Source organism: Dermacentor albipictus, chromosome 10 (genome assembly GCF_038994185.2).
Source record: "Dermacentor albipictus isolate Rhodes 1998 colony chromosome 10, USDA_Dalb.pri_finalv2, whole genome shotgun sequence".
In the NCBI taxonomy this organism is placed as follows: Eukaryota; Metazoa; Arthropoda; class Arachnida; order Ixodida; family Ixodidae; genus Dermacentor; species Dermacentor albipictus.
This window is the reverse complement of record NC_091830.1, coordinates 95,497,118-95,522,642: the sequence shown is the minus strand read 5'-3', so window position 1 is coordinate 95,522,642 and position 25,525 is coordinate 95,497,118. Positions and strand designations below refer to the sequence as shown.

Sequence of the window (25,525 nt, the reverse complement as noted above, 5' to 3'; positions counted from 1 at the left end):
AACATTGCACCTCGCTGCGACGGAAATCGCGCTGTCGCAGACGCATGTGAAAGCTGTCAGCGAAAATCGATTTGCGACGTGCGCGGCAGAATGATTTTTTTCGTCCCAATTGCGCCATGTGAGACAACCTAAAGGCGTCCACTACGGGGTCCGCGATACGCGTGGCCAACTCCGTAGTAGACGCCGCGGTTGTCTGAACGCTGTATGGAGCGGCGTGCGATGCGGACATCAATGCACCCTAGCAGCAGCCGGAGGAGAACCCCCCTCCTCCCTCGCCTCACGCCCTGGCCTCGCGTGCCACAGGAGGGGGCATGCATCCGGGTTGCGTTCCTCGCTCGCGTACGCACCGCTGCTTCTCCCCCGCTAGGCTCCATCCACTCTCGCCGCGTCGCTGTGCTGCGCAATGCTATTTTTATGCTTTGCTTTCACTCTCGTAGCTCTCTCTCTCCCCTAACTCGGGTAAGCTGCGGACGTCAAGAGAAACCCAGCGAGGCTCTAACAGCTCCACTGTAATAGAGTGCATGAAATATATTCGAGAAATTCTTCGCTGTGTACAGTAGTAAAGCTATGGAACTTTCTATGATCGCGGGAAAAATACATTGAAACAGGACGTCAATATTAAGTGCAGCTCCTAAGCGCTTCACTTTATAAGTTATCCTGCGTAGGTACGGAGTAACTGCAAATTTTGTTTTACGATCATCTCTAAGGCTGCGCACCTTTCTCTGGGTGCCTTTCAATTTCTTAATAAATTTAGCACCGTTTAATGTGGTAACAGCCTGCGCATAGCTAGCTCGCTGTGACTTGTCGACCTGTGATTGTAAGGCCATTTCGGTTAGGGGTTCGCACAATTTTTTCTACCTTGAACCACCACTGATGTGCACGATTCCTATTTTCGCCAGTTTAAAGGGCACTTAACTGTAAACAAGAATAGCATTAACATAGCTGAGTAGTTGATGCAAGCAGAGATGATGCGCGTTAAAGGGCTATCTTGGTTCGATGAACTGTAACTAATAATCATAGAGCAAATAAAAAATTATTTAACTTTATGCCTTGTCTCTCAATTTTTCTTCAAATGTGTGCGACATCACGTTAGGCATTAGTCACGTTACGGCGCAATACAGAAATTATCTACATATCTAAATGCATCTTCAACAAGCTCAGAAAAATTGGCTTCCTACTCCGTACCAAGCTTGTTCTGAAATATGTCGCTCCACATGGGAGTTACAAATGGTCTGTGCATTTAAATAAAGATAGAAGAAATTGGGAAGGTGAAATTATAATATTTGATACCACATGAGATGCTTTCAAGCGATATGTTTATTAAATTCTACCCTACTGAAGCCAATCGACCCAAAGTGCATTGAACCATGAGTGCAAACCGACTAAGTAATGGATATGTCACAGTGGATCAGATCCATGTAGTAAATCGAGTAATTAAGAAACCTGGGGTGTGGTACTGCTCCTAGTTGATATCACAGAATACAGAACGGCGTTCGATTCAGTAAGGATACAATCAGTCACCGCGGCCCTGTCTATAGTCAAGGAGTACGGGAATCACATGTAAATATCCTTGTGAATGTGTATAAATATTACTCAACTACCTCAATTCTTCACAAAGAAGCGGAAAAATACTACATAAGAAAGGGGTCAGGCTGGCACATGCAGACAACTTCTACAATGTTATTCACTGCATGCTTAGGAGCTTTAGGGTGGTTAGAGTGGGAACAGTTAGGAGTGAGGTTAAAAGGAGACCATATCTTCCGCGTACAGTCTGCAAATGACAGTCTCTTTTTCCACCATTGCAATAAATGACTAGCAAGAAATTATTGAGTGCTTTAGGTGATAAAGTTTAAGAGTACGTTTGAAAACAGTTTTCAAACATGCTGACTACAATTGAGAATTGTAGAGCACGAGAACTTGTGATTAACACTCAATCTCTAAAATATATCCACAAGTAACATTTACAATACAAATTACTCACAGGTGAGCGGGGCAACAGGAAATAAGTTTACAAAAGAATGCTGATGGGACAGACCGCTTAGGGCAGGCATTAACAAATCATGACCGCAAGCCTGCAATCAATGCATTCTACCGGCACTAAGGAATAGGAAAAAACTGGGGATCAGTCAACGAGTGATTCAACGTAAAATGTAGGCATATCGTTAAGAGATAGCAAGACAGCGGTGTTGATTAAAGAGCGAACTTTCGTAACCTATATTGTAGTTCATTTTAAGAAAAAGAAATGGAGATGGCTTGATCATATGTGATACACAATACAGATGAGGGATGGTCTACTACAATTACAAAGTAAGCGCCTAGAGAAAGCAAGTAAAGGCAAGTACAGCACGTTACTAAGTGTTGAGAAGAAGTCAGGAAATTTGCAGGCGTGACCTAATGTCGATTGCGCTAAAGAGGGTAATTGGAGATCGCCGGGAGAAGTCTCCACCTTGAACTAAGCATAAGTAGGCTGACGATGATGATGATTCTGCTCTAAATACCTTCTTGTTTCACGCCTCTAATCTGCTTGTAAAATGTCCAAAGGGCAAATAGGATGCGAGTAATTTTGTCGCGGTAGATGTTCGCCGTTACGGGCATAACTGATGAAATTTGTACAGGTGCCCTTAACTTTATTCCAGCGTCAGTGCCAGATAAATATGAAAACTCGCTGCAAGCATTACATTAAATTAGATGTAATTAGAAATTACATTAAATTAAATAGTAAAATGGATAACCGCGTACCTCCGGAGCAGAACCCTATACGTAGAAGTGGAACACACTAAATCAAAGCCGTTGAACATAACGTCTGGCGTCCCTCAGGGGTCTGTGTTAGGGCCTGTACTATTTTTAGTATATATTAATGACATTTCCTCAGCAATTGACGAAGGTATCATGGTGCGACTTTTCGCCGACGATTGCTTACTATACAAAGAAATTAATAGCACAGAAGATCAGAAATTACTCAGTGACGCTCTTAGGGCTATAGAAAAATGGTGTGACAAATGGAAAATGAAAATAAATGAGAGTAAAACTGTTGTATTGCGCATAACGAATAAAATAAATCATATTTTTGATTTTATTTACACAGTGAATTCTTCGGTGCTTTCCACGGTTGACGTGCTGAAATACTTAGGCATACATATATCCGCGAATTTAAGCTGGTCCAACCATGTTACAAAAATATGCCAAACTGCGGAAAGGAAGCTTTGGTTCTTACGACGGAAATTGCAGTTAGCCTCACAGTCAGTAAAACTAACAGCTTATTTGACGTACGTTCGACCCACGTTAGAATATGCCAGCATAATCTGGGACCCTTATCAGTCAGGGCTATTTGAGAGCCTGGAAAGAGTTCAACGTCGAGCAGCAAGGTTTATCCTATCGCGTTATTGTCGCACAGATCCAGTCTCCGAAATGCTCGGATTGCTGCACTTGCCTACGCTCGCTGAACGCAGGTGCATAGCTAGGTTAAAGTTCCTTTTTCTTCTCACTAAGAACACAATCAACATTAATAGCGAACAGTATTTGATAGCACGACAAGGTAGAACACTACGGAAAAGCAAATATAATACTTTTCAAATACCTCAGATACACATTAACGCCTACGCATTTTCCTTCTTCCCAAGAACCATTAAAGAATAGAATGAGTTAGCGGTGTTAACGCGAGAAAGCATCAGTGCGGAAGAATTCGAGAAAAACTTCAGGCAACTTTGAAGGAAGCACGCACGTATTCGCGTTTTTTTTTCTTCTTTTTCTTTGGGAGGGGAGAGTGTATGAACTCGTTTATTAACACTGCGTTTATAGTCATATTTATCCGAGTATATGTATTATATTTCGCTTACGTATCTTCTTTGTTCACTTATGTTCTCCTATTAAAACACTATTCATGTACTGCCTTCATGTACTGTACTAATTGCCGAAATACTGCTACTAACTTGGTTTTTTCTTGTTTGTTTTTTTGCTATATGTATAATTGTAATACCATGTATTGTACTGATTGTCCAAGTGCTGCTTTGACCCACCCTGTAACGGCCGACAGGCCAACAGTATTCGTAAATAAATAAAATTACACCTCGGTGCCTACGTTTTTGGTGTGCAGGTAACCTATCCGGGCTTCGGCATGGACCACCTCAACATTACGGAGGACTGCCTTCATCTCAACGTATGGGTCCCCGAACTGGCCAGGAACGCCAGTTCGAGTCGACCGGTCTTGATCTGGATCCACGGAGGGGGCTTCGCGTTCGGCAGCGCCAATGAGGCGAACTACAGCGGAGCCGTGTTGACTGCGTTCGCGGAGGTCCTCGTCGTGTCCATGAATTACCGCCTAAGCATCCTCGGCTTCCTCAACGCGAACTCTCCAGATGCGCCGGGGAACGTTGGTCTTCTAGACCAGGTCATGGCGTTGCAGTGGGTGCGGCGCAACATCGAATTTTTCGGGGGTGACCCACAGCAAGTCACGTTGTTCGGAGAGAGTGCGGGGTCATGGAGCGTGCACGCACACATCATGTCGCCCATGAGCGAGGGTCTCTTCAAGAGAGCACTCTTGATGAGTGGCACTATGTACAGCATCGACACGTGGGACACGGTACATGAGAGCATGGTCAAGGGTGACAAGGTGGCTGGCATCGTCGGCTGCTCCGAGGGTGGTGCAATCAACCTGTTTTCAAATCCTGAGGACGTCATAAGTTGCCTCCGCAACAAGTCCACAGATGAGCTCGTTGCCGCGGCTGGACAGAGCACGGCCCCCAAACTTATGGCTTTCTTTCCAACCTATCACGACGCCTTCCTCCCGAGGAATCCAATTGAGGCACTGAAGCGCGGTTTTTTCACGCCTGTCGATGTCATGGCGGGAGTCACTTCCGACGAAGCGGCTATCTTGTTCCTGTTCCCGCCGGTGCCTGACTTCATAATTGAAGACCTTGTTTCGGTGTCTCCAAATAGAATCACTGAGTCTCTTGAAGCCTGTTTGTCACGTTTGTGGAAGCAAGACACACCAGACGTGCTACGCATGTACGTTGACGACGCTCCGCAAGGTGACAACAACGCTCTGAAGAGGCAGTACGTCGACTTCTCGTCGGACAGGGTGTTCAACTGTCCGTTACGGTTCATGGCAGACAAGCACAGCGAACGGGGAGGAAAAGTGTTCGCCTACGTCTTCGCCCACAAGTCGGCGACAGTACCGCTGCCTGGCTGGATGGGGACGCCCCATGCCTTCGAAATATCGTTCGTTTTCGGAGAGAAGTACGCCGCGGAGCCAGCATCGCGGGACGGCCGCATGAGTGAGGCCTTCATGCGGATGGTGGCCACCTTCTCTGAAGAAGGGTTTGTTACGTTTTCTCACCTTCGCTTGACTAAGAACCAATCTATGTTTAGTGTGAGCATGTCCGGAGGCATATATTCAACTGAAATATAAGGTATTTGTTTTCACTTACCGAAAGTGCACAGGAATGAAGTAATCATGAACACCGTCATGGCGCATGCACTCCCCATTACGTTGACCGCTTTGAGTTCCGCAAAGTGCACCTAAATGTCAAAACGCAAATTTTGCACTCCGAACACCTTCGTACTGCGGCTGACAGGAGTGGGAAGGAAACCTGTGATCTCGTTTTCAGACGATATAATGCATTTTCGTCTCGTGTGTTTGTAAACATTATAACTAAGTTTCAACAACTCGAGTAAAACAAGAATAAACAGAGATACGAATAACTGAGAGAAAGCGCTGCCAAAATACTGACTTTTTCTTTGAAGCACGCCAGCTGTTATATTTATTGCTCAGAATATGCATTGGTACAGCCCCCCCCCCCCCCGATACGTATAGACCGTTTCATCGGGCGAGGAGGATAGGGCGCGCGGAGAGCTTTTCACCCCCTCTGGCTTGGGCGATCCGGCGCGGCGCTGCTTGAAAGTATTGCTGTCGCGCGCTGCGGAACGATTTTGGAGCGTTTTAGATCGTACTTTGCGAAATTTACGCCATGTCCGTTCATATAAGGTCGTCAGGGAACCCTTTCGGTGCATCGGTAACTACAGTAGGCGGTAATATCTCTTGGGGGCGCAAAAATGTGACGCGTTTTATCAGCCGCGGTGTACGCACATTATCACTCGCGGTGTGTGTATGTGTTGTGAACTATTTTACCTATATCGTTTTTAATTCAACAAAGGAAACCGGTGTCTCTGTATTAGCAGCATGAAATGGTAAATCTGCTCACTATCGAATCGCTTGACGTAGGGAGTAAAACATAAAGCATAAGAGCGCATGCTCGTGCACGGCCAACCTTAGGCAACCACGAAACATCTAAGCGGCAGGCGCTATCAAATATTTGTGATTCACCGGCATCGTTCTCGCGCATTTCAAGTCTAGTAGGCTTCAAATTACCATATGTCTACGCTAGCCTTCCGGCATGAGGCCGATGGCGCTGCTCAACACAGCGATCACTGCGGTTGGTGAACCAGCACGATACATATGTAAGCTGTGCGCTGCGGCATTGCCTTTTTGGCCTGCATACAGCCATAATATATGAGAGGGATCGCATAAAAAGAATGCGATGCCTATTTTTGAGGACAAAATTTCCGTAATACGTGTGAGTGCGTCGTAGAGAACGGAACGAACACAACCGAAATAAAAATTCGGTTATCATCTTCTTTCTCGAAAAAGCAAAAGAAAACGGGCTAAAGCTGCAATAGGACCTCGCATAGTCACGCCGCACAGCGTTTATAAATACATAACTGCTGATGCCGTATGCTTGTGCCATGCGGCATATAGAACAAAGATATATGTAATCCATTACCTACCACTGCTTAGGACGCTCGCGCAGTTCGTAAACAGACCATTTGCTGGACAAGCCTAATTCAGACTGTAAGGTATGCTGCTATTACTTGCCAAAACTATTTTATTCAGGGGCGGAAACCTCATCCATCGAACCAAGTATTCACGCTATGTAACCTGCAGCGAACAGTTTGAACGCTTGTCAAAGTATAACATCACAGCTCCTATCGTAGCACAACGGTACCCACGTTGTTACAATCGTCGCGTATGTTTCATGGCTCCTAAACCGCAGCTTATAAATAGAGGGTAAGGTCAGATTCATGATTGGAACAATCAGAAATACGCAAGTGATCTCCGGGGCTGATTGTAAGCTCAGATATGCGCGCACACATCGCGCTGCGTGTTCCGTCCACCTCAACGCCAGCAGAAGTTCCGGCCATGATGCCTTAAACCACTTCAGCACGTCTCACAGAACCGTTTACCACGTAGAATACGCGCGTCATATTAAACAGACCGCTAGACCGCGAGAACAAACGCCAGAACCTACCGCCGAGCGTATACCTGCCATGCAAACGACCGCTTTCACCCAAGCCAGTATGACGCTGCTCCTAGGCGGCGCCACTGCGTTCACAATATGGCGGCGCCTACGAAAAAACGGTCTATACGTTATACAGTCATAGCCTGCTATACAAAAAATGGCATTTCTCTTTGTGACAGAGCGCTAGAGGCGCGCTTGCACAGCTATGTCCAAACTTTCTAATATAAAAGGCCTCCGTTATTTCGACTCCCCTCTTAGTTTTTCTGCTCCCTAGGAACGCATGTGTGTGTGTGTGTGTGTGTGTGTGTGTGTGTGTGTGTGTGTGTGTGTGTGTGTGTGTGTATGTATGTATGTATGTATGTATGTATGTATGTATGTATGTATGTATGTATGTATGTTTCGATATTCTCATACATGGGGTGCATGAGTGCGTTTTTCCGGCTCGCATACCAATCCGCAAGGCAAGATAGTGTAATCGTTCTTGCCATCCACGACAGTTACTGCGATACTGTTTGACTCTGTAGTTAATAAAAGATCTAAAAGTGAATTTCCACATGTTGAAGCAGACAGCACTTGGTCTAATTCAAATGACGACAGTACGTCACAAAAATCTTGTCATTCACGCTTAAGCTACCTACAGACCTGCATGGCTTACATTAAATAGCTGGATAATTGAAATACACAGCTAAAATATTGACGAAGTTGGGTACTTGTTTTGGATGAAAGTTCAGGTACTCAAAGTTCCTCAGATGAATCAGGTGGGCCATAGCAGACGCGAATTACACAGGTGACGCGCGAGGACAACCATAGGGCTGCCCACAAAATTTCGAGGCACGAATGAATATGAAAATTTTAAGTTTTCTTAATGTTTTTTACTGCCAGTTAGCGCACCGTCACCTCACAACTTCACCCTATATTTTCAGCATAGTGTAAATTGACGACATAATGACAACTCGCAGTCTACACTATCTGGTGATAGCCAGATTTCTGCGTCTAAAACTGTATCTGCTGAAGATGATTCAACGTAGCAACACAGCTTATCTGGCTTATGATACAGACAACGGAAGGCTGACACAAGAATTGACAGAGAAGAGTCCTGGCTTTCGTGTTTTCGTCGCTGGGTTTTAGAGGGTGCAGGGTGCTTCGAAAAAGCCGCTACCCTGCTTATGGTACGGCCGAGGGAGTATGTTTTGTTCTCTGGGACAATCTTTTGAAATACAAGCTTGGCTTTGTAGCCACACTTTCACTCAGTACAAGCTAAGTCTCTTAGCTTCTGCCTTATAAGTTACATCCTGGTCGAAAAGTCCTCTTCAGTCTACACACCTGGGAATTTTAGGTTTGCCAGTTTAGGTGCATTTATCAGTGTGGTACTTTTGTCATTGAACTGGAGGAACTTCACAATGATCGACCGAGGGTAATCTGGCATTTGCGTCCCTATTCTATAGACACACTCAATTTCTTAACTCCGTCACAACAACTTCCGTGTCCTTCCATGGCTCTGAAGATTGCTTAAGGATTCCTTTTAAAATAAGGTTAATGCGACGCATTCTGTTATTGAGGTCTTCGAATACTAAGCTTTACTATATGTAGCACTTCACTAATAAGCACATGTATTTAATTTTGCATCCCCTGTACCCGTAAAACAGTCCCAGCTGCCTAGGAAAAATATATTCAGCATTACCGCTCAGCTGTACGAAATATTTTACATCAGTTTGCTTTCTTTTATTGATTTTCTTCCTTCTTTACGGTCGAGGTATGATTCAACACTTGGAATGGAATCAGGAATAGACCACGGCTATATTGTGATACCTCTGTAAATGGGTAATATAAGGCGTAAAGGGGAGGGGGGCTTATATAATAAACATTGACCCATCCATTGGCAGTGGGCGTTCCGGACAAACAAAGATAAATATTCGACCACTCAAAAGAGCGCAATGTCGGGCTATCTCTTTGTTAAATACCATGTGACTGTCACAAGCCCACATAATGATTTCATAGCTTGTGCGAGTAGCTGGAAGGCGTGTGTTTGGGGTTGAGGGCTTGCGCTATACCATACATGTAGTATGAGGACTTCGTTCACAATCAATGCTCGTTTATTTCCGCTTTTCGGCGTTGCCACTATTACATTCAACCGTCGTATTGGCGCACGGTCAAACTTAGGCTTATTATGCAGCTTAAAGCTTCGAGCATAATCACCATTGCATGGTGTTATGAAAGGGTCTCATACAAACTCAATAGCTTGAACTGAAACGGCAGCTCCGGCCTTCCACAAAACAAGCCACTCCTTTTCGGCCTTAAATGAAAGCGTACGGAGATCATTACTCTTGCACGTTGGCATAAGATCCACTACAAAAATCAATTAATAACTTCCCAATGCAGCCACCCAGATATGACAAGCCACGCTAGGTCACCGACTGCGGAGCGGCTCTTTAACTTTCCCCCAGGTCGTCAATTTCCTTTCCAGACATGTTAATGGCTAGTTCTTCAGCACTGATGTCGGCCATCTTGGCTATATTCAAGCTAGGTGACTTAGATTGCGCAATTTGACCAAGAACAGCGGTCAATTCGTTTCCGCGGCAAATGAGTCCAACTCTGCCGAATATTCCCTCTTCAGCAGATAAGAAACACTTTTCTGCAGTACGATGGCTGGCGCTTTTTCAGTAAATTGTATTGTATTAGGCAAAGTTCGTAAAGCTACTTCCCCGAGTGCGACTCCTTCAGGCGACTGATCTTATTTGAACCTCCTGTAGTATATGAACAGTGAACTTGTTCTCGAGCCACAGCAAGTGTTGTTCATCCTCATCACAGATGCGTGCCATGTATCGGCTTCATAGGAAATGTCATGGACGTGAAAACGTTCATCAATCTTTTTCCTTTAGTGGCTGCTAGTGCATGCTTCTGGATTAACATACATGGCACGCTCTCCAGTTGAGCGATGCTGCTTATAAATTCGCCTTATAATGCGATGTAATTAGATATTTTTGCACACTAGCAGCATGATTAGTTCGTGGTATGATCACTAGGTCCATACCTATAGATTGAAGAGAACGATGACGAAATTTCCTATCAGTAATTTTATAGCGAAGCTGTTAAGGGCTACTTTCTCCAGTATCGTGTCGGTCTTTAGAAAAAAAAACTATCTTCATGATTTGCTCCGGCATCGTCGTCTTCTTCCACAGCTGGCTCATTAGTGCCCGTCGGCGATACTACGCAAACGCGCTCGTGCCACTGCTACCGCGTTCGTCGTAGTGATTAAATAGTTATTTACCAAGAACACAAACACGTAACCCAAAATTGAGAAATATTTGGGAATAATTGAGATGTAATAACAATGATAGCAATACGAAGAAGAAGAACATAATTGAGAAATAATGAACCGTCGGGATTTACCCAGTAATAAACACCGGGGCCGCACGCTTAAGCTTCTCTTGTTAACAACCTGTACGGAGTACTTGGGCTGATCGTTCTTTAGGTGTTTCTCAATTAATTCACTGAATAAACAGAACACAATATATACATTCAATCGTGCAAGGTGACTGCAAAAAAAAAAACATCGAGGCTTGCCGATCAAGATTAGACTGTTATTTGCGGCATACTGGCTGGCGTTTACTGTGGAAAACCAATATGCATAGATCACTTTGCGGCAGACAAGGAATTGCTCTTGATTTCCTAATTGCAGTGCATTTTTTCCGCGTGTGTTTAAACAGTAAGCGTGCACTTATTTCTTCAGCCAGCAGTGTTTTCATTTTAAATCACTTGTATCCACTGAATAAGATTATTTTTGTTCAGCCGTGGGGGAAGCATCTCTGCTGCAGAATGTTCTCGACTTCGTCATGGCGCCTTCCATGGTGCTGTTCCGTGCACTGTACAGCACCTCCTAGGAGGTGCGTAGTTCCTGTACGGAAGAAACGGACATGGTTTGACGCCTTTTGAGTCACGTCGTAAATAAAAACCCGAAAACAAGCCGAAAACTTCCTAAACGATTGCGATGCTTCCTAATGCGAAATTTCAACGCAGCTCCATACATGTTTTCATTTCGCATCTGCCACAGGCCATCTGTCTCACGCGGCAGGTTGCGAACGGAGCGAAGTGTGGCACCGCTGCCTTGCTAATCGGTAGATCGCGAGTGCGAGCGCGTGGGTGACGCGCGGGCGCAATTCACAGCAGCCGCCGCCGACAGACCTCCCAGACGATCCGCGCAACTATGGCGCTTTTCATCTCACTCTTTCTACAGAGCATCCTCTTCCGCTTTCAGCCTCATGGTTCCGCTGCACCTCCTCCTCCGAATTCCTCCTCGCGTCTTTCGTCCCCCTCTGCGTACCGCGTTCGCTTTGTTCTGTCGCTGTGCTCCTCTGCTCGGTTACAAGAGGCGACGGCGACGTCCGTGCTATGTCAGGGAGTCAGACATTTATCTCCAATATAATTACTGTGCACACATTTTACGTAAAGGAAGGCTTTTCTGGGCAACGACAAAACAACATAAAGAGGGAGGTAGGAAGGCAATTGTTGTTGACGACAAACTTCGTGTTGAGAGTACCCTGTAATACTGGGATGTTTTATCAAACGCGTGTAGGGACGCGTCACAAGACAGAAGCACTGATCAAGGCAGATAGCGTGTAGGGGAACACCAACTTCGGTTACTTTGCTTTAACGCACGAAGCGCAGTTAGGAAAATCGACAAACTGGAACACATTTTGCTCACACATGACGGACAAATATGTGTGATAACTGAGTCTTAGTTGTATGATGCCATTATCAAGGCGCGATCGTAACACCTGGTTATCAATTTTACTAAAGGAGTTTCCTACAATAACTACTAGAGGGAACTATGGCGCTGTAGCCGTTGAGCCACCATGGGGATGATGGGTAATATACGCATTTGTCTGATCTTCCTGTTTGTTATTTCCTACGTCCTTGTGGCTTTCTTTGTTACACTTTATCTCATGACTGTCTATACGTTTCTAAGTGCCGAAGACTGCAAACACGTTCAATCGCTGCTTATTGCAGTAGTTCGGCCTGTAATAGTAGACAAATCGAAAGACGCCAAGCGTCCGAATGCGCCGGCTTGTCCGCGAGAATCTCACAAGGGCGTTTTATGCCACTTCTCAATGTATACTTTCGTGCCGTGATGGTCGGAACAGCGGTCTCCTGTGGTAAAGGTCCACTGTTCAAATCAAATCCTGCCGTCGTACAATTTGGTTATCTTTATTTAACTTAATTATTTATGACACGGTATTTTGGCAAGAAACGACGCGTTTACAATGTCAAGAAGCCTTGAGAAGCCAGAAGGATGAAGTTTAGGCAAATCCATGTACTACACTTCATTCATATGCTGGCTGAATTACCGTGCTTGTGGCTGCCGTAGACGCTGGCGCCAAAGTTCCCTCTAGTAATTAGTGTATGAAACTCTATGGCTTTACCGTTGTGACCACAAATCTCTTTGCGGTGGTGTCACCGTCGTTACAAAGCATGTCTATGAACTCTCAGTTGCTGAGCGATTTCTTCCGCATGAGTGTTTGCTTTCAAACTTTCAGTTTTTGGTGCTTCATTATTTCTGTGTGTGCTGTATCGAAGACCTGAGGCTGATGACTACTATCTTTTTCTACGATTACCTTTTGCAGCTCAGTAAGAACTTAATATTACTGGCTGACTTCAATGTTCCAGCAATTGACTAGAATGCGATTAATTATGGATTCTCTAATCCATATGGGAGAGTTTTAGGCATATTTTTTTCACTTAGCCCTGACCAAATGGTCAAGGAATCCACACGCGGGACTTGAATACTACTTGTATTTGTAACGGAATTGTTTGCTGGAGGGTCGGTTCCAATTTACCCTTATATTTCAGACCCCAAACTAATATTTTGTGTGGGATGGACAAGGCAGGTAAGCTATTAGGAAGAAGTCAACTACGGCAGTGACATTAGTCCACCAGAATGCGTTGCGATAGATTGTTTGCACATGCATATTTCCACAAATTAGAGCGATGTTGAGAGTGCCTAGCGCCACTTTCGCAACTGCAGATTTCTGTACTAAAACAAGGTTCGACCTAACAAACTACATGTTCGCAGCAGCACGCCCCGCCACACCGCACCACACCGCACTACGCCATACTGTGCACTAGTACGTATGGACGTTGCCCGGCTAGAATAAGAAAACCGGGTGATGGTGGCACAACCGGCAGCGACAGACGCCAGGGATACAGAGCGCACCGACCAGATAGAAGATGAAATGCGCCTGACGAAGGCACCACGCAGCGTGGCGCCATCTCTCGAGGAGACGCAAAACGCGCGCGCAGGCTGGTTTGTCTCAGCGCCAAAAATAGAGACAGAGAGAGAGAGAGAACCTCTTTATTACAAAAACAGAGAATTTTGCCGGCCCGCATGCAACCGTGGGCATGCTGAAAAGATGACAGTGAAGTATGTGGTGCCCTCTATGTGCCTTTTGAACGTCGCTATTGGAAATGACAAATAATTCTTCAGCGTACCAAAAGTTACTGCTTCAGTGATATTGTGAACAAGCGTTAGAGAGAACTCGGAAGCAATATCTTTTCTAACTTGTTTTCGCAGAAACTCACGCATATAATGCGGTATTGTACAAAGGGGCAGAGCCAAGCATTGGGGAATAAAAATTTAGGAGGGGCTAAGTGAAGCCGGAAATTGGCATTGCTGCGGCATTATATCGGGTCAATTCTCCTATCTTGTTTACCATCATCATCAGCAGCAGCAGCCTGGTTCCGCCCACTGCAGGGCAAAGGTCTCTCCCATACTTCTCCAACTACCCCGGTCATGTATTCATTGCCATGTCGTCCCTGCAAACTTCTTAGTCTCATCCGCCCACCTAACTTTCTGCCGCCCCCTGCTACGCTTCCCTTCACTTGGAATCCAGTCCGTAACGCTTATTGACGATCGGTTATATTCCCTCCTCATTACATGTCCTGCCACTGCCCGTTTTTTTCTTGATTTCAACTAAGATGTCATTAACTCGCGTTTGTTCCCTCACCCAATCTGCTCCTTTCTTATCCCTTAACGTTACACCCATCATTCTTCTTTCCATAGCTCGTTGCGTCATCCTCAATTTAAGTAGAACCCTTTTCTTAAGCCTCCTGGTTTCTGCTTGTTCTGTTCTGCTCCACATTTCTCTTGTTTACATTTCTCGTGAAACCACGCCACGCTGCGCGCAACCGGGCTGCTCGGAAGCGCGCGCTCCGCAGCCGTACTAAACAAAAGGATGCAATTGCGACGTCTCATTGCATTACCGTTGCCGAAATCATGTTGAAGGAAGTTCATCATGAACTTAAGAAATTGGCCGTGAGCTCGAATCGGCTGCTTTTACCAGCTTTAAGGAAAAGAAACATGCTTTTTAAGGTCAGCCAACCGAACTGTTCTCATCAACTGCAGGTACCGGCTGCTTCCCAGTTCTCCCGTGTTTTAAAAAGAGGTTGCCTTAATCACTGCCTTTTACTTGCTTTCTTTTACATGGGCTTACTGGGGCTCTCAGACGGACTTGCAAGCTAGGCGTGTGGCGATACGAAAAAAAAAATGTACGCATTCTCACTGCACTGCAAGAACGCACTGGAGACACGTACGACATACCGACCCATTTGCGACCCATTCATAGTTTATAAGCACCAACACGTATTCTCGCTGTGACTTTAGGAATTGTCGTGCTTTATTGAACAAATTTCGGGTGGCCGCGCATCACCACGACAGCACGCCGGCGTAGAGGCACAATGCCATTTCTTACTCCGCGTTTCGATTCATTGACTGCGGCCTGAGGTGTCTTCTTCCAACGGTAAGTGAAGCTTCACGGAACCAAAGCTTTGCAATGGCCGGTGCAGCGTGCAGAACAGTTTACGCGCGTAAAACGGGTCTACGTGCGACCATGGAACAGCTGTTTGATGTGTTCTCAGGAGAACGTTCTCCGGAGCCTCCTTACTCTTGCAGCGTATCCGCTAATCTTCACTTCGCTGCTCTTCTCGCGTGCACAGATAAGATACGCCTGCAGCAGGGAAGATTTGTCCCCAAATCAAAACAGCTGCTTCTTTCCGATATTTCCGGATGAAGCGTCGACTGGCCAGCGCCCGGTGCCGATGGCATCAAAATGCACATATTCTGCTCAACGCTCTCTCAGCACGTATATCGTGTTAAACCTGTGCAGGTGTGCGTGAACCTCGAACTCACTCTGCTTAAAATACTATGTGCTGTCACTAGTACTGCGAGAAACAAGCAACAGTTAAGCAACATATGTTTTAATTTGCGCAAACGCAAGTTACTGAACACTATATAATCCCATGCACCATGCGGGGTAAAAAGCAGGAATCACTGACCTGCAAGGCGTTCATTGTATAGATTCTGAAACGCATCGGTTTCGGTTTGCGCTTGCATGTTAGAATGATTCCGCCTAAAGGGGCAAAATTTCTCGCGGATAATCCTTCTTCCGTTCCTTTTGCCGTGGCGCGGTACATTGCCTAAAGTGTTGCATGCGCGTTCATTTCACGAGCTTTAATATTAGTCCCTCGTGTCCCACGTGGGCGCAGCAACATCCGGGAGAGCATGGTCCTGATGACACAGCGCAACAAAACACGGAGGCGAACGCAAACCTGCTCAAACGGCGCCTTTTGCCGCGGTACGAAACCTACGGAGCAACACGTGCGGGCGCGCAGAATCATAACAAAGCCGCCATCGTGGCCCCAAAGCGTGGCCGCGACAGCAAAAGAAACAAAAGAAGAGCAAAAAAAAAAAGAGACGAACCTAATACGTCATTTTCTACACACGTTTCTCCTAGCGCGCGGAGAGGGTAGGGCCTCTCCTCAGTTTTGCTTCCTCCATGGAGGCCAGAGACCACATATTGTCAAGTTTTGACTCGTTGCCCGGATGATCTTGTTTTGTTCTTGAAACTCAGGATCACTTGAAGGTCGCCGACAACGAGGGCTACAAGCGTTTCACGCTTAAAAATATTTTCCCCCAGTATAGAGAGAGCACATAGAAAAGCAGTTAGGTTTATTGGCGGCAAGTACAGGAGACATGATTCGCTGACACACCTTAATAAACTAAATGGCGTAGCAGCGTTACTAAAACTCAAGAAAAATCAATTGCCTACCGTTTGTACATCAATTTTATTTTCTAGTCAAATCTCACTGGATTTACAGAGTGTGTAAAACAAAACCGGACCTGTTCATTGGCACCCACTTTTGCTCAAATTATAGCATTCCTACAACAGTGAATGATTGGAACTCCCTGCCAGTAAGTCTTTTTGAGTGCTATAAATTTGCTGACCAGCTCGATAACATTATTTTGTTATTGTGTACACTACGCTCCGGCAGAATGTGATCGTAATTTGGGTTACTTATTGTACTTATTTATGCTGCTTTATTTTTTGTAGTATAATTGTCTCTGTTAATTTGTATCTTCAGTTCTCTATGATATGTATTGTGTACAATCGTACTTTACCAATTTCTGCTGCAAGGTTTACTCATTCTCATGTACTGTTGCTTGCGATGTTTGAATTATTTGGTTGCGTTCATTCTAGGGTTACAGAAGAGCTGCAGTATTTTTGAATAAATAAAACTTTAAAAAACTCGCCATCCTGGCCCTGAAAATGTGGATGTCCAGCGAAGCTGTTGAAAACCACCAGTGCAACTGCTGAGGGTTGTGTGCAATGCTTTATGGCTTTAGTGTGATGGTTGCAGTGCTATTTTAAAGTAATGGTAGGAATGGGAGTAATCCTAATTCCGAAGGCACGCCTCCACCAATGGCGGTGCCGCAACAACATTGAAATCAGTTGCTAGGCTGCTCATTTTATATACGAAAGGCTGGGGACATCATTCCCCACGTTGCAAGCTAGCGTCGCTGCGACAGCTTGCGCAGGAGTAATCTTCATCAGGCAACGGATACGGGGAGCGTCACGTGCTTCGCATTGCTATCTTAAGCGCCTTGTCATGAATTATGTGGTTCGGATGCTTCTTTTCACCTTGTTCTTCATTGAAACATATGTTGTTCTTTGTGTTGTATGAGTGATCCCAAAGAATGTATGCGCCGTTCGCTGCACTTTGCTTTGCCTTGCCCTTTCTCTTATTGTTATTTTTTTACGTAAATAAGTTGCCGTGACAAGGACAATATCTCTCGTCTTCTAGGGTTCCAGAATTACCAAACAACCAGCAATGGCCACCGTACACGCAGAGTTCTCCCATTATGATGGTGATGGACCACGATACCTTCAACCACACGCAGGATTTCCGTGCAAGTCACTGCGAGCGATGGAGGCCACTGTTCTAAAAGAAATTAAAGAAGTGGTTTACTTATTTATGTGTATTATTATTGATCAAACCTACATTCTATGACGATAGTGGTTAAGTTGGCAAATTTGCTAGTCTTTTTCCCCTCTGGAAGAAGTAAAATTCGCTTGTTCATAAATAATTTCTGCACCATTAGAAGGGCTCAGTTTCAGAGCTAATAGCAACGACAACGCATATAGTCTCCTTACAAGTATTGCAACAGTTCAGTATGAATTTTCATTCCCCTGAATTTTTCTTTGGAGCATACACTAGATTGAATTTGCTGTAGGACGCGATGGAATACTGTTGCGGAAGAAAACGACAAATCTCAAAAGTGCGATTGTCACGCACCCGGTTGTGCAAATGAAAGCTACATGGTTTTTTCTTAAAGAAATCTTCACAGCCGAACGAATACGGGCCCTTGTCCGGCAATCGAACTTGCGATGAACGCGCTTACGGGCTGGTCACTCTAACCTCTGAGCTAACCAGGAGGCTAACAGATCGCGAAGCGACGCCTAATTAAACTTGAATTCGAAGCGCTGGGACAACAAATATATCCAATCAATTCTTCTAACATCCGCAAGGTGGATGAATTTTCATTAAAGGAAATAATTTTCCTCCATCCACTTCGAGTTGCGGAATAATTCTGTGCTGCTTCGGCACAGTGTTAGCCTGCTGGTTAGCAGATCGTCGGGTAGCTTCGGTCTGTAATTGTTTCATTAAATGGTATTTGACCTCTCTAGATTTCGTCTCTAACGCTTGCGAAGTTTGATGTAGGTGGCGCTTCAGAATTGGGAAATATTCCATGGGAACAAAGGTATTCGAAGAAGGCGCCTCTAGGACTGGACATGTGGGGAAATAGGAGTGTAAATGTACAAATGTAATAGTGTAGAGCACGTTGTAATAAAATCAGATGTTCTTAAGCATGCTGCTCTCCCATGGACAAAAAGGTGCTGATATCGCGTACGGGGATCACCTTGAACCAGTGGTGGTAGGTGGCACTTACGCCGAAATGTCCTAAAAACAGCTGAATTTGGTAGCCATCTACAGGAAAAGTAAGTGTGCACATAAAATAACTAGGGACTGAATAACAGGGATGGCAGTCATCTATTCATGAAACGGTGGTGTCATGGAATAGTACAGTAAGTTGAACAGTTCTGTAATCGCTGAAGAAGAAACGAGAAAGGTAGGGTGTGTTAATAAACGAATCACTTAGCACTTCTAGTTAAGAACAGATGAAAAAAAATTACCGACGATTACGTTACTTCCTAATGCGAAATTTGAGCGCAGCAAATAAGCTGTTTCACCTTTTCGATAGATTGAGGCAAAGAAATCGAGCAACACATGTATGCGCTATCACAGAATTTTTATTTTTTATTTTTCACACGTATTCCTTTAACAAAGACTCCACTAACAGTTCTTGACAGTCATGAAGGAAGCTTTGTGGTCAGAGAAATAGACTGATATATGTTCGACTTGGTACACCAATGCTTGATCCTCAAAGATGTTCTCGGCGGCGGCGATGAGCTTCTGCTTCAGCCTCGCTTACTGTTGGTTGCTCTCGACGGCGGCGATGAGCCTCCGCTTCGGCGGCGCGAACTGCAGGGTCTTCTCGGCGGCGGCGATGAGCTTCTGCTTCAGCCTCGCTTACTGCTGGTTGCTCTCGACGGCGGCGATGAGCCTCCGCTTCGGCGGCGCGAACGGCAGGGTCTTCTCGGCGGCGGCGATGAGCTTCTGCTTCAGCCTCGCTTACTGCTGGTTGCTCTCGACGGCGGCGATGAGCCTCCGCTTCGGCGGCGCGAACGGCAGGGTCTTCTCGGCGGCGGCGCTTAGCCTCTGCTTCGGCGACGCGTACTCCTGGATCATCTCGAAGGCGGCGACGGTAAGCTTCTGCTTCGGCGGCACGCACCTCTGGATTCTGACGGCGACGGCGCTGGGCCTCTGCTCTGGCAGCTCGTTTAGCAGCAGCAGCAGCAGCAGCAGACGGAGGACTTCCATCGGTCGTCTCGCTCATGGCTCAGAAAGAACTGGCAGATAATTTCGCAGTGGCGAACGGTAGCGGCAATTTCGGCTCGGGCGGTGCACATATACAGATCCGCCGCCACCGATCTGGCTCTCTGATTGCCACCGCACAGGGCGAACGGCAGCGGCAATTTCGGCTCGGGCGGTGCACATATACAGATCCGCCGCCACCGATCTGGCTCTCTGATTGCCACCGCACAGGGGTTGCATTGGAGGAGGAGCGAAGAAAGGAATTAAGTTCGAGCCGGCGCTTTGACAACCGGAGACTCGCAGGAAGAGGGGGGAGGGGGGCGGCGTGTACACCCAGCGGCAAACGATGGGGGCAGAAGCGCGCGCAGCAAGCGGACAACACGATAAAGGGAGGAGGGAAGAGATAGCAGCGACTGACTGATGCCGCTGACGCCGATAGTGAGTCAACCCCAGCTGTGGAGTTGGTTTCAGGGACAACGCCGCCGATGCCGACACAAACAATATGATACCCTCGCTTCCGCAGAGCTAAGAACCAGGTCTAGCCGTGGGAAGGTGGTCACGTATTCGTCGACGTGTTGGGGCCTACAAGAAATAACCGGCGCGTCGGCAACTGAAGAGCACCCTATCCGCCACACAAGAACAGGGGGGGGGGGGACCCTTTCCTCCTCTTTCTGCATGGCGGCGACGGTGTTCTATGCAGTCACGTTATCTTGACTCTCTAGCGGCGTCAGCGGCATCCAGCGGTATCAGTCGGTCGCTGCTAGCGCTGGGGGGATGAAAGGGGGACGGAGCTGGTTACGAGGCCGACGACAACGCCGACGACGACGCGAAATCCAGGAATGGACGCCAAAGAGCTGCGCTCTAAAAGCACTAGAAAAACGTACCAGGGGCCGTATTCTGTAGCGGTTCCTTTGGGAACCGGTTCCTTTCGGCTGTTGCCATTGGTCGGCGCTTCGATGTCGTCATCCCTGGTGGGCGGGACGACAAATTTTGATGACGTCACACAGGTTGCCACTCTTCTGGAAAGGAACCGGTTCCCTGCTAGGAGCGGAACCGCGGAGAAGTGGTTCGTTTGAGAGTCGCGCGCGGGGGCGAGCATGATGACGAGAGTTGCTAGGGCAACCGCGGCTGCCGGCTAATCTCGCGCCAGCTGACGAGCCGGCACCTAGACGAGACGAGACAGAGACGGCAATGGCGGCTCCCTTGGTTGTGCTGCTGGCGAGTGCCGAAAGACAACGACGCGACGAGAGGCAACGACGCGACGCGTTCGGCATGGCCGAAGAAGAGTTTCGAAGGCATTTTAGTCTCTCCAAAGACATAGTGCGACGTCTTTGCGATGAGCTGGAAGGAGATCTCGGACCTCAAAGATTGCGTGGTGTCGACACTACGATGAAAGTGCTGTGCGCGCTGCGGTTTTTTGCCACCGGGAGCTTTCAACAGTGCGTCGGGAATGAAGAAGCGATTGCACTGTCGTAGCCTTCGGTCAGCCGGATCATTACAGCCGTCGCCAAGGCCATTACGGTTGTGGGCAAGGAAAAAGGATGGGTTAGATTCCCATCCACGGCGCAACAGAAAGCCGCCGTCAAGGAAGGCTTTCTTAGCCGTGGAAAAATTCCAGGAGTTCTAGGATGTGTGGACGGGAGCTGATAGCCATCGTTCGCCCTAAGAAGCTCGGCCACGGCGAAACGGAATCGTACTGGAGCCGTAAAGGGTATTACACCCTCAACTGCATGGTCGTGAGTATTGTTCATTGACAAATATTTTCGATATGTGTTTGCGCGAGTGCACGTTGTAAAAAACTTCGTTTCGTTATTTTTCATCAATTGCCGGCAATACTTGCGTTCCTATTAGAGAAAGTAGCGTTTGTGTTGTATGTGTAATGACGACTTTGATCTTTGCATAGAACACGGCCGCACTTTTTCAGTGCTCTCCAATCACAGTTGAATAGCCTTTTCGATGCTACAATGTAAACACATTACGCGCGACTTAAACCGGAATAGACGCCGTAGCAGTGAAGGGAGTCTTCGTCTGCGAGCGATCCTAACAGAAGACGAGCCCTTGTGATTCTTATTTGACGTAAAACTAAAGCATTGTGACCAACAGACTGTAAACGCGAAAAGGAGCATCCCATCAATGAAAATGGTGTGAGGGAGAATGAGAATGTGTGGACACCCATTTGCTCTAGCTGTCAATACGGCACATGCTGTTTCCGCGTTCTTTCGCTTGTAATAGGCCCTTTGTCTGAAAAAAAAAAAACATAGGTTCACTCTTTAGCAGAATCTTATACAATATGGACGGAAGAAACCAAAGGAATTATTTTCCGCATTGTGTTGTTACCGCACACCATACATGAGCATGTGAACACATGCCAACATTGCATTTGTAGGTTAAGATGACACTGTTATCATGCTGATCATTAGTTCAACTGCCTACTGCGTATGTTGATATCTCCTTTTCTGTAATTGTGTTCACTGACTGAACAGTAACTGTTTGGCAAGTAGTGTTGTAAGCAAAAGGTTGTGCCACATATTTGTTGCAGTGGCACTGACACCTTCTCTTTGCTTTCCCTTATGAGGTGTGCGACGCGAAGCTGAATATCCTGGAAATTGACCCACGGTTTCCGGGATCGTGCCACGATTCATTCGTCTGGAGGCATTCTACATTTCGCCGCCGCCTCACTCGTGGCCTGTTACTTCATGGAGAAGTCTTGCTTGGTAAGTGCACCTGAAGTAGCAGTGCTTCTCTCACATGTAAAACATACACAGTCAAATAGTTTTGCATCCTAGCAAACTTTAAGAAAGCGTGATTTGCTAGAAATGTGTTGTGAATGCAGCGGTACCTAATGAACCTGCAGCGACTATCGAGAGAAACAAGTCTCTCTTAAAAGGCAGATATTTGTACCAGCATGTATACAACAGCTGACATGTTATGCTGTTTATTTATTAATTTCAATACACTGAATGCCAAGTGGAGCGCTACAGGCAGGGGTGGAATTCTACAGAACACGTCGAAATGGCAGTTTTCAAGTATGGTGGAAAAGGGTTGGTGACAATGGACTCGGGGACCTGGTCCCTGGTCACTGTCCTTGGAACAAAGGAATTTTTTTTTGTTGCAGCGACATGTGGTGCTGGAGTGATTAGAAAGGATCAAACGGGTAGCTCGATTTTGGGTACCTTCATGAGAAGAGGTACGAAAGGTAGAGCAAGGATCCCAGATACTGGCAGCATATTCGAGAGTAGACATTAGAAGTGTTTTATAAAATAACACTTCTGAAGAGAGAAGAGCTAATAAGTTTTAGTGGAAGATGTACATTTAGGGAGGGGCAAATGGGATGAACGGAGCAGAAAACCACGAGTATGAAATAAATATTACATGTCCAACTTAACCTGAGATAGAGATTTGCAGCCAAGACAACAGGTGAAATAGGGCTTTTCTTTAAAATGAGTTGAACTTTCTTTACAACTTTCCGGGAAGGTCAATGTTTGATAGATATTGCAACAATAAATCCAAGACCCGCTACTGTTGTAAAAGGGCCCTGGCGTAGACTGTGTTCTTGCATTGCGCCTTAATGTATCCATTTCGTTCACTAACATGCAACACTTTACAGGGGACTCTGGGTACCGGCTAGCGCCATGGATCATGACTCCTGTGCCTGGTCACCCAAATCGCCTCACGGCAGAGGGGCGCTATAATGAGGCACACGCATCAATGCGAAATGCCTTTGAGCGGTGCATAGGAGTCGTCAAGAGCCGCTTCCGATGCCTGCAGATGTGTCGGGTGCTCCACTACTCGCCTCAGAAAGCAGCCACTATTGTTGCAGCTTGTGCAGCGCTGCATAACCTCTGCCTTGCAGCAGGCGTGCCTCTGCCAGACGACCCAGATGATGACGGTGCACATGACGACAGCGCACAGCGGCCAGCCCAGGCGCACCCTGTACAGCCTTCTCGAGCTTTGTTTCAATGAGGCCGTGCGGTGGGCGAATCCATAGTTGGTGTGTTTCGGCTGCCCAGAAATCTGCGCATTGCCTACCTGCAAAGTGTGCGCCGGCGCATTCGCTGACAAATGAGGCGGAGACATGTGCTGGTGGAACATGTTTTATTTTTCTTTTCATGAAGTAAATAGGCCGTGCACTTCAACATAACACATTGCGTGTGCTCACATGTGGCTAATCGTAGTATGCTGCATACTGCGGTAGTGAAAAGCACATGATTTGTCTATTTCGAGCATGACAGATACACATGCAGTGACAAATAGCCATGTGCCATTATGTTACTCCTTTGCTTTGTTCACTGTGCTTTTGAATACTGTCTTGCCAGGGAATTTTCTTTAAATAAAGGTTATTTCCAAAGTGAATGGCAACCAATCTTGCATAGTTGAATATTGCTTTGCGATGCCTATTTTACTGTGCAGTATGCATTGTTCCAAAGCTGAAGGTGTCTGTTCATGTGTGACACACAAGCACAGCACAAGTTGCACAGCAACTGAAATGTCGTTCAAAGCAATCTGTATAGCACATATTGAAACATATAGCAACAAACGAGACATGCCAAGCACTTTTTGGAGCAGGATTTCTTTAAATAGCAGACACTCATGCTTACTACTGCTTTGTTTAAACTCAAGAGTTGCTTCAACATTGCATTTCTTGCACGCATGATTTCACATAATGCTCATAATTGCTGCTTAACAAGGTGCAACTACGCTATAACACATTATAAACAAAATCATGACAATGAAACATTTCTTTATTTTATTCACTGGGTACCTGCTTCGCCATTCAGGCATTACAGCAGGGAGGGTACAACTCATATAAATGAACACTCAAAATTACATTAATAAAGCATGGAAGAAATCATCATTTGAACAAATACAGTGTCAGGTGGTAGAGTATTTCAATCTCTTATAGTACGAACATAGAAAGAGTAGCGGAAAGCGTCGCTTTTAACCTTCTATTGCATGGCGTCCCATATTTGGCACATACCAGTTACCATTCTTTTTCGCGTGTGTGAGATTCCCAGTTGAGAATGTGATACCATCAGAGTAAATCTCATAGTTATGCGCACTTATTATGGGCAAGTGCTGCCATCTCTTGAGCGATACGCAAAACAGAGGTGAAGTAGATTTTGGGATGCAACGTGAAACTTGGAGGGGGCAAACACGAGCAATTGGTTTTTTTTTCTCTGAAAATTTCGACCGCAGAAGCATAGAAAAATTATTTTGGCATATTTTATGGTCTCGTCAATTCAAGGCAGTTACTAGTTTTCTCAATTTTGCCTGCAACTACAGCAGAGAAACCGAAATCGGTGTGTGCCATATTTGGCACAGTATGAAACTGAAATACAAAATATGGTAACGTGCTGCCATCTGTTCAATAGCCCGAAGTTGCAGGTCACTCTATCACAAGATGGAATTTTGACGATCGGTACGGTAAGGGCGAATTGTCTACCAAACAGCCGCCTGAAAAGCGAAAAGGAACTGAAATGTAAAGGACGTGGTGCTTCAGAGGCACTCACAAACGCGATACATGACGTGGAGTTATCGTGTGTGCGTTGATACGATAACTGCGCAGTGACATTTCTGCCGAGCTTTGTTGGGAGAGATCCAGTCCAAAAGACTAAGCGCTGGTTTACCTCCGCCAAGATGTATCGCGAAATTGATTGCCCCAGTGTAGTAAAGGTCCATAACAGGCACATGGGTGGTGTTGACGTGCTGCACTCACTGTTAGGACTTTACTGCATACATATCAGAGGTCGAAGAAATGGCACGTTCGAATTTTTACGCCTATGCTAGACTTATTGGTAGTAACAGCATGGGTCTTGTACAGGAGGGTGCAGGAGCAGCTTAGGAGGAGACAAGTACTACCGCTGGCTCATTTAAAAGCAGAAATTGCAGAATGCCTTACCTCGCATAACAAGTGCCTACCCAACTAGCGACCAGGAAGGACTTCTAGTCAGGACATCGAATTC

General features: G+C 46.1%; 1 protein-coding gene and 1 long non-coding RNA gene across 3 annotated transcripts in view; both read left to right on the top strand.

Annotated features, from left to right (window-relative positions):
• LOC135921438 (acetylcholinesterase-like) overlaps positions 1-25,525 on the top strand; it is a 145,589-nt gene that overhangs the window by 64,034 nt on the left and 56,030 nt on the right. The window contains exons 3-4 of one of the 2 annotated variants that reach the window (XM_065455801.2): positions 4,094-5,316; positions 17,430-17,597. In XM_065455801.2, the coding sequence (XP_065311873.1) occupies positions 4,094-5,316; positions 17,430-17,571 (1,365 nt within the window). In that variant the 3' untranslated portion in view covers positions 17,572-17,597. Of the gene's footprint in view, positions 1-4,093; positions 5,317-17,429; positions 17,598-25,525 lie in introns of those variants that run through there. The other variant, XM_065455802.1, reaches the window with a different exon arrangement.
• Positions 21,206-23,282, top strand: LOC135921445 (uncharacterized). Its single transcript, XR_010570548.2, has 3 exons — positions 21,206-21,298; positions 22,138-22,276; positions 23,170-23,282. It is a non-coding gene; the product is annotated as an uncharacterized lncRNA (long non-coding RNA).